General features: G+C 42.3%; 1 protein-coding gene across 8 annotated transcripts in view; it reads left to right on the top strand.

The window, feature by feature from the left end:
• Positions 1-15262, top strand: part of ABLIM1 (actin binding LIM protein 1) — a 142206-nt gene that overhangs the window by 112309 nt on the left and 14635 nt on the right. For 3 of the 8 annotated variants that reach the window (XM_065408561.1, XM_065408562.1, XM_065408559.1), the window contains 4 exons: positions 6355-6459; positions 8420-8467; positions 13439-13530; positions 13684-13789. In XM_065408561.1, the coding sequence (XP_065264633.1) occupies positions 6355-6459; positions 8420-8467; positions 13439-13530; positions 13684-13789 (351 nt within the window). Of the gene's footprint in view, positions 1-6354; positions 6460-8419; positions 8468-10836; positions 10984-13438; positions 13531-13683; positions 13790-15262 lie in introns of all 8 variants that reach the window. The other 5 variants (XM_065408557.1, XM_065408560.1, XM_065408563.1 and 2 more) reach the window with 3 other exon arrangements.

Here is a 15262-nt window from a genome sequence, read left to right as displayed (position 1 = left end):
AGCTTGGCCCTATTTCTGCATGTAAGTCATGTGGCAGGCACCATAAAGATCTGGAGCTGTCTGAAGTGGGGCTTCTTTGGTCATAGACATCCCAGAATGCACTGGGCTATGAGCCAGGCATGGGATTCCTAGACTGCTGGCTGCAAACAAAGAAAGTAGCAGCAGTAAACAAGATAGAGGGCAGCAGGAGGATAGGGAATCTGCGCGAGAAAGGCATATGCAGGGCTGGTCTACACTGGGGGGGATCGATCTAAGATACGCAACTTCAGCTACGAGAATAGCGTAGCTGAAGTCGACGTATCTTAGATCAATTTACCTTGGGTCCTCACGGCGGGGGATCGATGGCCGCGGCTCCCCCGTCGACTCCGCTTCTGCCTCTCGCTCTGGTGGAGTTCCGGAGTCGACGGGGAGTGCGTTCGGGGATCGATTTGATGAGACACGATAAATCGATCCCCGATAGATCGATTACTACCCGCCAATCTGGTGGGTAGTGAAGACGTACCCACAGATTGCCATTCAGTCAGTGGTGCCTCTATGGGTGGGGCCAATGCTGGGCACAGGGGACCAGAATCATGCAATATTATACACAAGTTTTTCCTGACTCTAAATGGTGATCAGCTGATCCCTGAAGCATAAGGTTACCTGAGTTTAGGAGGAGGATTAGTGAAAGGGAACAGATGGAAATAGTTAAGAGAAGGGAAAGGTCTCTGAATTCCACTTCCCAGACGCATCCCAATGATTTATATAAATTAAAACCACTTCCGATTTTCTCCTCATCCCCTGCCTGTTAGAGTTCATATTCCTAGGGGTTTGTTTCCTTCAGTGCTGGCAGACTGAGGGTATGGCTACATTGCCAAAGAAAGGTGTGTTCTTAGCTCAGGTTAGCTGACTTGGGTTAAAATAGTAGTGACGATGCTTGAGTTCCAGCCCAGGCTCCCTAATGGGCTTGAATTTAAGCTGCTAACCTGAGTTAGAAGCTGAGTTGCTGTGTCTTCACTGCAATTCTAACCTGAGTAAGCTAACCCGAGTTAAGAACACATCTTTTTCCTCAGTGTAGCCATTCCCTGAAGGGCTCCAGTGTGCTTTGTGGCTACATAACTAGAACTGCTGCAATGCTTTGGAAGTTTACAAAGTGCCACAGCACAGATTTATCTTTGAGGCAATAGGAGACATGTTCCTTTGCAGACATGGAAGGAATCACAAACCACAAGCATACACGTAATAGCTGTACACCAGCCACGGGTCATCAGGGTGGATGAAGGAGCAGGGGAGTGAGTCCATTTTTACACATACATGCACACTCATATGCACACTTTTTTTCCTTTATATTCCAAAGACAGACCGTAGAGACAACTTACACCCCAGAATTCTCTTTGTGATGTCCATTATGTATGTTACTCTGGAAGTATGATGATAAGGAACATTTGCTTCCTGGAGCAGCATTCCCTAGTGCAGTGGCTTTCCATTTGAGCACCCTTCTCCCATTTGGTCGCATGACCCCGATACCTGTTGGGGTTGAAGACCCCTGTCCTAGAGGTTTTGAAAATGAAGCGCACTATAGATTTCACTGGCTACTGCTGGGTTTTCCCATTCCATCATAAACATGTTCTCCTTTTTAGTTGTATTTCACGGCTGATTTCATTTATCCAGTTCAAAGAAATTCTCCTCAGCAAGGAGTCCCTGGTATGTTTGGAGTCAGGAGAAAAGTAATTTAATTCTGCTGAAAGAATGACCCACCTTCTGGTCATTACTGTTCAGATGATGTCCTGCATGTCTGGCAAAGATGTTCTCCAATAGACCCCCAGATTGAGGTCACTATCATGGCTTGGGTCTCAGAGCTGATAAGGAGCTGATACGGATATGTTCTCATTTCATCCTTATTTTTTCCCGGGCTGTGTGTTTACTTCCCCCCCCCCCCTATCTTCCTTGCAGCTTCATTCTACATAGGTATGTCATGTCTAACCCATGTGATTATCTTCATGCATGCTGGGTGGGTGTGATGGTTTTTTTTCTCACCATCTCAAAATCTGCATGTTTTTCTTTAACTCAAATGCTGAATTAACAAATTTTCCATTGCTCTGTCTAGCGAGATGTTAAATGGCAACAGACTTAATGTAATGGTGTTGCGGTCATCCCTTACCCTCTGGGTGGGAGGTTGGCCAGACTGCCTCACTACATCACCAAATTGCTGCCTATTATCAGGGGAAATTAGGAGACCAGATGTTAGCATCCTGAATCTGACGCCTTGGCTACACTGGCGCTGTACAGCGCTGCAACTTGCTGCGCTCAGGGGTGTGAAAACGCCACCCCCGAGCGCAGCGAGTGCAGCGCTGTAAAGCACCAGTGTAATCAGAGCCTGCAGCGCTGCACGCTCGCTCGCAGCGCTGCAAGCTATTCCCCTCGGAGAGGTGGACTACTTACAGTGCTGCGAGAGAGCTCTCGCAGCGCTGGCGGCGCGACTACACTCGCGCTTCACAGCGCTGCCGCGGCAGCGCTGTGATTTCCCAAGTGTAGCTAAGGCCTCAGTCTATAGTGCTCTGGCCCTCAGGCAGGGCAGAGCTAACTAGCAGTCTATGGGCTCTGGCCCTCAGGCAGGGCAGGGCAGAGCAGTGGATAGTTCAGGGACCCAGACCCTCAGGGAGGGTAGGGCAGCAAACTGTCTAAGAGCTTAACCCCCAGGCAGGGCAGAGAAGTGAATAGTCTAGCTCTGGCGGATGGTAGGCTAACACAGGCCTCCTGGCCTATTGTGGGGTCTAAGGGGTCCCAGCCCAGAGCCCTAATAGGAGTAGAGTGTTCTGCCACTGAGTCAGCAGGGAATCCAGCCGCAACACACTGACCTGGGTTCAGGCAGCAACACAGCCGGACTGTAGTCTGCTGTCCCTGGGCTACTTCCTACTACCCCTACATTCGGTACCTTAGCTCCATGGGCATCCTCAGCCTCCTCGGGGTAGATAGGCAATGGCAGTCCTGGGAGCTCCCTTGTGAACACAGGTTCCTCTAGGAACAGGGCACTACTTGTCTCAGCAGCCTGCAGCGAGCAGGATGCGTCTGTCTCCCTCGGTGTCTCGGCCCCAACTGAGCTGGACACTCCGCCTTTTATACTTCCTGTCCCGCTTTCCCACTTCCAGCAGGCGGGACAAGTCTGGTCTGGCTCCACCTACCTGGGCACAGGTGGTGGTTCCTCCCCCTCTGGGTCAGAGGGAGGCCAGACCGCCTCATTACACATAACCATTTATGGACACTATTCAGAGCAATATGTAAAGATTTAGGGCAAATGCTGTGTCAGAATACAGTTTTATTTGCCCAGAAATTCTTCATTCTTTTCACTCTGTATCATATCATATCACATATATGATGCAGAGCCAATATAATTTATGTGTTGTTCCTATTGGTGCTCTTCTTGCTAAAATACTAGTGTTCATAAACCCTTTTTTCTTAAGAGCCGTCATGGTCTAAGCCTCTCAGCAAATCAAGCTATAATTCTGTATAACTCTTCTCAGCAAATTTTTAGGGACCATCATAACCAGATTGAGAGTAAATGATCTGTTGTAACACAGAACTCCACTTTCTCAAATAGCGGCTGCTGCTGTAACAGTATCTGAAGCTTTTACGCAGCACTATAAGGCTGTGGTACAGAAGTGCTGTGAAGTGCACCATTCTCTGCAATAGTGGTTAGGGTTTCCCTTCTATCCACAGAAGCGTCATTCATCACTAGCGACAGGTGTCATCTGTGAAGCAACAAGTGCAAGGAGACCTGGTTCAATTACCTGGTCAATGGGGTCTGTTATATAACTTATTAGTTATATCATCTGGGTTCCTAGACATGGGATTATCCAGCACAGTTTAGTCAATGTGATTGTGCTCACTAATTTCTAGTGAATATAAAAAGGGGTGTAGATGGGATTCTTCAGGTTATTTACAGAACAGCGAATTATTTATAGAGGCACTAACACATTCACATTCTTGCAAAGCCACCCTCAGCCTTACGCCAGACATGGCAGTCAATGATCTCCAAGGCTCTTCCATGCACAGAGAAAAGAGGTGTGCATAGTGGCCTGAGAACAGGATTGATAGTGAGAACCAGAACTCCCAACCCTGGTTTGAATACTAGTTTCCAATGGCTTTACTCCAGTCACTCCTCTCTATATCAGTTTTCCCATCTGTCAAAATGGTGATGACGATATGAAAGTCAGCCATGTCCCACCTTGATGCCATGTTGTCATCAACATTCAGCAGGTAAAATGTACCTCTTGACAGCAAGGTGTGGATTGCAAGCTTCACTCACAAAAAACCCTTCATTTTAAACCTGCTTCTCTGCTTGCTGCAAGACTGCATAGTTCAAGAAGTCTCTTCTGATTACCCTTTCTCATTAAATGTTTTTCCTGCTAAATGCACGACTGCTCCCAACCAGTGGGAGCAGGAAGAGGGAATGACATGTCTGCATACAAGTTTAAAATATGTCAAATTAGCTATGTGTTGAGATTTACAGTGGGGGTGGTAGTCTACAGAACACTGATCTTAATAAAAAGGAGTTTATAATGTTCTAATAGAAACAAGTTTCTATCAGAAGCCAACATAACCAAAATGATATATTCCACAGAGCGTGACTTCAGAACACAATATTACGTCCTTGAATTGCCACACACACATAACCATAGCACTTTAAATAACCATGCATTCTGCTACTCCTAGCTGATATGTAGTTTTCCAAATTAGCCATTGGCTGAACAGTACTCAGCAACACTGAACCTAAAATAGAAGAACCACAGCACATGGCACATCCGATGGCACAGCACATTTGGGGACTGTGTAACAAGACAGGGCCAAACGATCATAGTGGTACATATACTAGTTTGCACATGCATTTGTATGGACACATTTTGTGCATGCAAATCATGCCCAAATACAGTGTTTGTACATCAATTCATCATGTGCATAGACAAGTCATAAGGATGCAAATGACTTCCTTAAGCACAAGTGGAGGCCTCTTGGAAAATTTGGCATTAAAATGCATGCCTCGCTTAGGGTAGCATGTACGGTGAATTGCCTTGCCCTTCTGCTGCATTTTCAGCTCACTGGCCACCCTTCTAGTAGTAGTAAAAAAAAAAAAAAAAAAAAAAAAGGGGGGGGGGGATAAAAATACTTTTATCTGATTATTGGATTTATAAAGTATAAGAAAGGTGCTTAGCCAACAGCTCTGGGTGCCTTGCCATTACTTAGAAATACAGGTTAAAGTTCACAAGAACCCCTGGACTGGAAAACTTGACCTCTTTTGGGAACTGCAATTCCACTGGTTGTCAAATTTTAAAGCCCACTTTTCCTTCTCTCTTATTCTCTTTTTACTGTCTCTCTCAGTTCCGGCTGGCATTGGTCCCCTTCTACACATTTAAAAAACAGAAGGGGCTTGGTTCTCCCGTGGAGTCATTACATCTGTGTAAAGTAAGTGCACGGGTGTTCCATTTTGATTTGCGAGCACTTCTCGTCCACTTTACGCAGGTGTAAATGATGTCACAAGGTGCAGGAGAGTGGAGAATCAGGGCCAAGGTTTTCTTAGTTTTGGTTAGTGTCCATGCAGCCATGAGGATGGAAACGTTGCTCTCAAATCTTGATGTCTCGGGTGGGAGGATAAGCACTGCAGTGATGCCTTTGGCTCATTTCAGCAACCTTCAGGGTGCCTGGGTTAATATGGTGGATCTGCTGGGAGGGGAAGGAATGTTCCAGTCAGAACAGTTGTATAATGAAGACCTAAGTTTAAGAATTTTAACTCCTGTGTGGCTAAGCTAATAGAGTTGTGGGGAACAATGCTCTGAGATGGCCTAGGTGACCTAACAGCTCTTTTCCGTCTCTAATGCCTGTGCTCCTTTGATTTAGGGAATTGTATTCCAGCTGCCAACATCTGCTTCTACATGCTTGGAAACCAGTTTCATTTTGGGTTTGCATATCAACTACTATACCACATACCTGTGACTTATAACCAAAACTGTCAATCTCTGTACTGAACCATTGCCAAATAACCTTCCATTCCTCTCTCCCGTCCTGCCCATCTAACCACCAAGCTGCCAACACACAGCTCCTACATGCATGCCGTCAGAATGAATGTGAGCTGCTTAAAACTCAACTCCAGTCTGAACGTCAGTCTGAACGTGAATCTCTGTCTCTGCAGGAATATTGAAAAGCAAAGTCATCCAGTGCTAGTCAAGTCTGTTGAATATTGTTTGTTTTTAGTTCTGCTTTAAACCTCTCTTCCTCCCTGGAGTTTTTGAGTTGACCGTCTTTTGGTTGGGTTTTTATTATGCTTGCTTCTTTATCGCTCTCCCTTTTCTCATTTTGTTTTCTCCATTCTTCTCATTGGAGGCAATGAGCCGTCCAGCGGTCGGAACTCCCCTGTCCCTTATCGGCCAGACAGCCGCCCTCTAACTCCAACTTACGTTCAGGCCCCTAAACATTTCCATGTTCCAGGTAGGAGCTGGCACTCTGTGTCTTGGTGTCCTGTCACAGTGTAGAATGTAGCCTTTGTCACCTCTGTCTTGTCTCCATTATTTCACGCTGTTTTACTTGGTATGCGCACACAGAGTTCTGACTCACAGGGACCTGCTCCTGACCTTGCTGAGAGGAGTCTTGTGTTTAGCAAGTGTGGAGGGATGGATTGTGGCTTTATCTTGTCCTGTGCTTCAGCATTAGAAATGGGTTATGGTTCAGTGTTAGTCAATAGACAGTGAGCTGACCATTTAGGGCCTGATCCTTCTCACTTCCCCAATCTCTGAGCCATTCTTGGAAGAGTTACTCCTGACTTATGCTAGTGTATATGAGAGGCGAATGGGGCCTGGAGCAGTTATGATGCTCTCCAGCAAGAGCAGTTAAATCTAAGCATGCTCGTGATTTTCATATCTGATAAAGGCAACTCCTGACTTGCTTTGTCTTGAGCAAGACCATTCCAAGTTAGGTTTTGGTTGTTGTTTTTTTTAACTGGATGAGAAAAATTCTTTTTTTTGTTTTTGTACAATAACTTGACTTCCCATACAAGGATACATAAAGTCAACATGCCCTGTTTACAAGGGACAAACTGTTTTAAGTCAAATTTACAACTTTTCCACTGTGGAAAAGTTTCCTGTTCCTGTATTTAGATGGAATGAGGGAAAGTCTCTATTTATAACTTTCCAGTGTAGGCAGGTGGGAATCTATCGCATGACTTAAATACCCTGGTAGCGTTTACAGATATGTTATTCAAGTAGAGACAGTGGTCCTCTAGCGGGAACAAAAAATGCCTCTGTGTCTCTGTGTTCTGAATTTGCCTAGTTTAGTCAGTGATGTAGGGCGTTGTCAGGCAGGATTTACTTTAATTTTCATAGATGTGTAAGGTTCCTTTCCTTGATACCAAAGATAAAGTTGTCTCCTTTAGCACGTTCATTGGACCCATGATGTGCATTGTATGCTTCTAAACATTTTCTGTGACAGTTGTGCTAATGTAAGCAAAATCGATATTATACAATAGCAAATGGTTATTTTGCAATGCAGATTTTCAGCCCCTAATAGAACTCATTATGCATAATGGGATTCTGATACTTGGTTTTTCACTGTAGCATTAATTTTGGATCACCTTGCCTGTTGTTTTTGTGAAGAACTTGTAAGTTTTTTTCAGAATGAACCTTTGCCTGTTACTAAATCAGCATCTATTAAAAAAAAAAAAAATCCCAGTTCTTGAAGAGGTTGCCGTAGAAATACTGTGTAAGAGTTTTGGGGGTTGCAGTTAAAATCTAATGCATAATGATGATGTGCTGTACAATATTTGTCACATAGAAATGCTTTTAATCTGTCCATGTTGTGGTTTGGTATTAGCACTACATTAGTTAGCATTGCATGGAGCATCTCTCTGGCCCAGTGCAGTACAATAGTTGGCTGTTCTTCAAAATGGCAGACTAGACCGCATGGTCAGCAGGTTTTAATGTGAATTGTAGGTTCACTGCATTGCTCTACGCTCTGTCCAACTCATTGGTTGGAGAGGAAATTAAGCTGCTATTGCTGAAGCACAATTTTCCAGAATGTAGTCATTTGGGGTTGCTGTCCCCAAATTGCTTACATAGTCACCATCAAAATATCTCCTTTGCTTGCATTTCTTCTATAACCTTTATGTTACTAATAAACTTCTAAGTATTTAAAATGAATGGCTCGTGACTTAGATGCATCAACATGTTGCAAAATAAATGGCAAAAGATTTCATACCACATGTCTGTGACTTGTCACCTGTTCTAGTATTTTCTCAAGTAATCCAGCTATATGTAATGCTAGAGTTAGCTTTCTGGCTTCTTCCTGTGCTAACTCCTTGGTTTAGTGTGTCTATTGGTTTGGTGTTGGGGTTTTTCTTTTATTCATAGCTGAAGTCTTCCCCATATTCACACATTTCTGCTTTTTAATTCCACAGATCAAGGCATCAACATTTACAGGAAACCACCCATCTATAAACAACATGGTAAACCCTCTTTCCTCTCTGTATTTTCTAAGTAGGAGAGTCTGCTCAATTAAACATTTGTACAGCATAGCAGAAAACACCCAGTGTTTCACATACACATTACAAATCAGAAATATTCGTTTAAAAGCAGCTTTTATTGGACAGATTGCCAAGTAAAAAGAATGAGTGGAATCTTGGCCCCAGTGAAGTAGATGACAAAACTCCCGTTGATTTATATGGGGACTAGAATTTCACCTTGTGTCTTTAACATGATTTAGGTACCGTACCTATTCCCACAGGAATTCATCATGGTAAGACTGATTTTTCAACAGGAGGGTCTCAGCCTATATCATATTAACTTTTGTTTCAGGCAAATAAAGTACAACTCTTTGCTTCCACCATAAAGATGGAGATTTTTATTGGCAGACCAGTATTCCAAATGCAAATTTGCTAAAAGAGCTAAGAACGAGTAGAATTGTTGAAAGTGTTGTATGCAGTGTATCTCTGGGGAGGCTGATTTGACTGTCAAAGCCAATGGAGCAGCTTGGATAGCAAAATCTATTTGTTTTTCCAATATTCAGTTTCATTGCTACTTTAAACCTCTTTCCAAGCTGCCCATTGTTTTAGCATTCCTCATAATAATAATAATAATGATGGGACCAGCCAATTGATTTGCCACTGCCTGATGCTATGGAACATGGTCTCTGTTATTACTGAATTCATTCACTATTGCTTTCTGCTATGAATATAGAGTGTTTAATAGGAAAAGGCTTTTTTATGTTGGTAAAGCACATGTGACTATACTTCCTGAGGGAATTCTTGCATTTGCCTTTGGAGATCCTACACAAACCCGTATAGTTTCTTTGTAGGATTAGGTAACAGATGGACAGAATCATAAGTTTTAGATGAGCAGCTAAGAGAGAGCAGCTGAGCTCACAAGGAGGAAAAAATACGGAGACCTAGATTAGAAACCAGAGTCCCATTACTGCAGATTGAGCCTCTTTTTCAAAAAATTATTTTAAACCATATTCTCATTTTTAAAAATTTCTTAATATTATTTTTTGGGGGGTTTATGGTTTTAATGTGTCTTCTCACCCTCTCATTAACATGTGAATGTTTAGCCACTAACCTCACCAATTCTAATATCTAAGTACTGTTTGAAGTCATGCTTTTGTTATCTCCTGACCAGCTTCCCCAGATTTCTGTATGTTCATGCATAGAACCTTTCCCGTCTTAAAATTGCCAACATTCCCAATACACATTAAGGCAGATATTTTCAAAGCGGCCTAAAGGATTTGGATGTGAAATTCCTGTTAATTTTAATGGGAATAAGGGCATTTCAATTCCTTATGTTGCTTTGACAATCTCAGACTAAAGCCATAAACATTAAAATGTAATGAATCCGTTATTGAAAAACATCTGCCGCGGCTTCCTAGTTGCTTGTCTTAGCAGACGTCTTTCCATGAAAGTAGGTCCAGGAATCGTCTTTTAATTTGATGTTCAAAAATAAAATGACTTGACTGAGGCTGATATTTTGCATTTTAGGCAGTAACAAGGGTGTTTTTAATACAAAGTAAAACACTCGATTTTTTTTATTTATTTTTTTGGTCGAAGGTCAACAAATTAAAACCACAATGCACATCCCTGCATTATATGATAATTTAAAAAGACTTTGGCCCAGATTTGAATTCTAGATTTGTGCCACACTACTGAGATAAGACTCTGGAATTCCTGATGAGTTTTTTTTTAAATACTGTATAGTACAGTGGTAAATTTCATTTCTGAAGACTATCTCCCTGCTGAGTTGATCTGAACAGAATTTAACGTTTATTACTAAACTCAAGCTCACTTTTGTTACTGAACATGAATGAGTTACTAGATGCAGCAGAGATGTTCGAGTGATAAACTCCTTTCTCTACTTGCTGCAGACCCCTTCGCTGTTGCAATTTTTCAAAGAAGCATAGGAAATGTTTTTAAATGTGGTGGAATTAAAATTAGTACAACTCCACTGAACTATTCCTGGTTTCTTGCCCTAAAGGGAAGACAAGCCAGCACACTGAAGTCTTCATTAATGATCAGGTATCGTCAGGAGATACAGCGAAATACTGCTTGACGTATTTGCCTGAGTTCCCTCTATCTGTCTAATCATTCTAACAGTGTGCTACTCCAGTGAAATCCTGTATTTTGTGAAGGGGGGAAGAGCATAAATTTGATTGTAAGACATTAATGAGGGGAAGAAGTACTGCAAGCTGAAACTAGGAAGCCAAAAGATCAGTGCATACACTTTTAATAACTGAACTGCTGTAGAGTATGAAATATTAACAAAGTAAGGAAAACCATGACACTGATGTAGGCTATAACATAGCTAAGTTCCCCTGATTGCCATCTAGATGCAACTGCTTTGGCAGCACAGAGCAAGTCCTCCGAGGATATCATCAAGTCCTCCAAGTTCCCAGCAGCCCATGCTCCAGCACCCAACGAGATACCAAAGATTGAGACAGACCACTGGCCAGGTCCTCCCTCACTTGCGGCTGTAGGTATGCAAAAAAACAATGAACTAAGTGACATGGATTAAGAGGTACATATAAATAAATTAGACTAATATTGAAACTGTAAGCTCTCGGGGGCAGGAACTGTCTACCTCTGTTCACCACATAGCACATTAAGGCCTTGAATCTGATTGGGGCCTCTGTGCACGCCTGTGCTATAAATAATAATAGCAAAGAAAACAGGTCTCATAAAAGAACTTTGGGACTGTTAACATGGACATTCTCCCATAGAGGAGATATATATTGTGCAATTGGCTATGGGCGGTTCAATGTCTTGAATGCATCATAGAAGCCTGACTTCTTTCAGTTATTATTTATTTCACATTCTAGTTCTATGCTAACAGTAAATATACTTGTAAAGAATGTCATTTCTCTTGCCATGTAGCTTTTTCTGTGGCAAAGATGAGCACTGTGAAGGAACAGTCATTGCATAGATACCTTCTGAATGAGACCATCGTAAAAGTTGTGTTTCTCATCTACGCCGTATCCACAGAATGTATATCTTTCTTTTCCGTGTCATTACACTGCAGTGTCTCATTCATTGCATTTTCTTTGAATCCCATACACAATCATTTTTTAAAATTTGTCTTTTTCTTTGTGCTTGTGATGATTCCCGACCAGGAGGGATGCTAGACAGCTAATTTAAACATTACTTCTTCAGAGATGCACAAAGCAAACTCTTTAGGTTGGTTATTTCAGTTTTGGGTGAAGAGTTTGACACTCCACAGTACGTTCCGTGTAGCTGTTCACAGAACCATAACAAGGGTTAGGAATTCAGTGGTTTGAGATGAGGCAAATAATATGAATGGCTAATGTAGAGGGAATCAATTCACTAGAAATAGCTTCTACATTCCAATTGAAACTTCACAACCTGTAACATCAAATGGATAATTCATGGGTATTTTTAATATTTCATTATAACACCAATGATCATTATAACGTAATGTGTTATTTATCTGTGATGGGTTCCTAGTTGACCACTTTGGTCATCACCTCCTCCCAGTCCATTACCCACCTGCCAATGGACTGTATCTTGATCGTTACTATTTTAAATAAAATTGCTTCATACATTGGCTCTCGGGTTGCTTTATTTTTCCTGAGAAACTAAACATGACTCTGCAGAAACTATATTGGCCCTAATGCATTCTGGGCTTTTCTGTACTCAGCAATAAGTGTATCATTTACATATTAATTAACATGATTAAAAACAAAATCTTGAGTCTGTGTTTAGGTTGGTTGCCTGATTTACTGAGTCTGATGTTTTCCATACAGAGCTAAACTGGACCAAACAATTAAAAAATAAAAAATGTATATTCCTACTATTCTGCAGAAAACTCTACAGAAAGACTGAGCAAAATGGCATGTCTAGCAAACAAATCTTAACCTCTGTAACCTTTTAGCTACCTCCACGCTAGCACCATTTTACAGTTCCCTGTATAATATTGTGTTGAATTTAAGCATCCTAATGGTTCAACTGCAGGGTTTGGTTTTTACTCAGAAACTCCCATTTGATTATAATGAGAACTTTGACTGAATTAGGATTGATTGAAAAATTAGTCAGGAATTCAGGATTTGGCCCATAGAGGGAGACTACTGCTGTCATCAGAACTGCCTGTAGCCATGTTATTCAGCCTGTTCATGACTATGTTCTAAAAAATCATTGAACCTTATTTTCATTTACACTACAGCTGCTTTACTTTGGCAGTCTAAATTGGCCACAAAGTGGATTGAATATAATTCATACCTACTTTGAGTCCCCTCCATGCTGTCAGAGTGGGGTAAAGTGGCCTTAGTGTAAATGAGAATCAGGCCTATTGTTCTCGGCCATTTTGGTACATGGACCAGTGCTTTTAAGGTCAAGCCTCTGTGACTGGTGATCTAGGCTTCCCCTCTCTGTTAAGCTGATTGCAAGCTAGGTCCTGGAACACCACTGCTGCTCCCCTTCTATTCACTTGTGCGTGTGCTAAGCAAGTGTGAAGCTTTAGCTACTCCAAACTCCAATCTTGCAGTGGTGAAACTGGGACTTCAAACAGCTCCAGCCTCATTACTATGTAAGTGGGTTTTGGAATAGCCCAAACTCTATTTCTAGTTAGAGCATGTGCATATCTGTGGGAGGTGGGATGCACTGCCTAGTGCAACCAAGGGCTTCTAAGCCTAAACTGATAAGGAAGCCTAAACAGTTTGGGAACCAATGTTCTGTTTAGTATAACTTCTCACTGTGGATAGTGCCAGCACCCTTCTGGTCTCACAGTGGGTGGACTTGCTCAGTGTTCATTTTGGGTAAGGGTGGATTTTGAAAAGGCTTTGGAAGCTACTGGCAATCTTTACATTTTTTTTATTTAGCAAACGAAGTTAGGTTGTACTATGTAGTAGACCTTAAGTCTCTGGTGTGGTGGGACTGATATGAGAAAGCTCTCTTTGTACCATGGTTTTATGGAAGCAGGAGCCGACATGAGACGCAGATCAAGTGGCAGAGAGGAAGAAGATGAAGAGCTCCAGAGACGTCGGCAGCTACAGGAGGAGCAGCTCATGAAGGTTGTTATAGCCTTATCTTAATACTATTTCCGAATCTTCAAAATCCTCCACTGTGCACCATGGACAGACTTTTCATAAGCAATTTCAACTGTGTTAATAAACCAATCCACCATTGTATTTTGCTTATATATTTTTTTCTCTTCCTATTTATAGCTTAACTCAGGTCTGGGGCAATTGATATTAAAAGAAGAAATGGAAAAGGAGACTCGCGATAGGCCACCTCTTTCAGCCAGTCGTTATGATTCTCCAATTAATTCATGTAAGCAACAGAGGTGAAAAACATCTCTAAGTGGTCCATGGAAGCCCACATGGTGTGTGTGCCTGGATACTGGGCTTTCACTCCTGAAAATCTTGGTCTATACCTATTGGCTTTATTGTTTAATCTAGAAATAATACTAAATTGAGGATTTTAGAAGGAACTTCTTGGAGGAATAACTCTTTATATACATGTGTGATGTAAAGTTTGGCCCTGGTAACTGCACTGTGGACACTTATCACAAACTAGTGGGCTAGCTTATTAAATTACAACAAACTAAACACACCTTGCCTAAACTTGAGCTTCACATAGCCTTTTAACCTTTCCCACGGGGGAAGAGGAAATCAGCAATGCCTTAGAGAGCAGGGCAACACATTCCAAAGTGCTGGATCCTAGCGAGTCAATGTCTGTCTATCTAAGCTAGCATTTCAATTGGATGCATTACATTCCAGAGAAAAGGCAAAAGTATCAGCTGTGCTTAACTGTTTGCTTACAGGGAGGTCAGTGATGCAGCCAAGAGTTTGGCCTTTTTTGTATATATATTTTTAATATATTCTTTTATCCCTGGTGCACCTATGTGCCCTTCTCAGAGCTCCAAGGATTATTCCTCATGTGTTTTACTTCATTCTCCTTGCCCTCAGGGCCTTGCATCGTAAGTCTGCTCCAAGCCAAGAAAAGTCAAGAGCAGCTCCCTGTGGAACCTGCCATTGCCACTACTCCATCATCCTAGTGGATGGCTGCACAACAAAATAAGACTCTCTGTTCTTCCCCGTTGTATGAGTAGGCTGTCTCTACAGCACTGCTAGCCCCTATTGGTCAGGGAGAGAAGGACCAGGCTAGGGCTCTGATCATGGTCACAGGGCTGGGGTCTTTCTAATAATATCAGCGCTCACAAAGATGAGTAAATGCACTGGCTAGAGTGTCACCTTAATGGAAGCCTCTCCATGCCCATCTGTACCATTACATCAGTGCTAATCTGCAACACCTCTGCCTTTTGTGTGAGATCTGTGGACTGCTGGTCAGACAAATTTGTGCTTTCGTTGGCATCCCTTATCCCCAGAACATCTTGTCCTTTGTACCTCCTCCTATTTTTTTTAAATGTCTCCTTAAACCAGAGACTGCAAGGGCAACATTTGTGGGTGGCCGAGGAAGTGGAGAGGGGTGCTAATTGTAGGGAAGAGAGAAGAAAGTCCCTGTAATGGAAAATGAATTACAATGTTAACTCCAGAGGTGCTGCTGGAGGACCACATATATGACCACCCACTTAAAATTGAAAGCCAAAGAAATGCCTTCGTGCCACTGCACTTTCTGGCATCAACTGAGACGTTAAGCAGAAGCACCGTGATACCACAGGAAAGCCTGTTTCCTTGCTATTTTAGATGAAATCAGGAGTACTGGAACCTGTCGGCTGGTCATGCAAGATTTCCTAACACAGTTGGGATAAGCTTTGGAGCTAGATGCTTAGCCAAGCCAAAA

The sequence above is a fragment of the Emys orbicularis genome, chromosome 7, assembly GCF_028017835.1.
Source record: "Emys orbicularis isolate rEmyOrb1 chromosome 7, rEmyOrb1.hap1, whole genome shotgun sequence".
In the NCBI taxonomy this organism is placed as follows: Eukaryota; Metazoa; Chordata; order Testudines; family Emydidae; genus Emys; species Emys orbicularis.
This window is presented reverse-complemented; position numbering and strand designations above follow the sequence as displayed.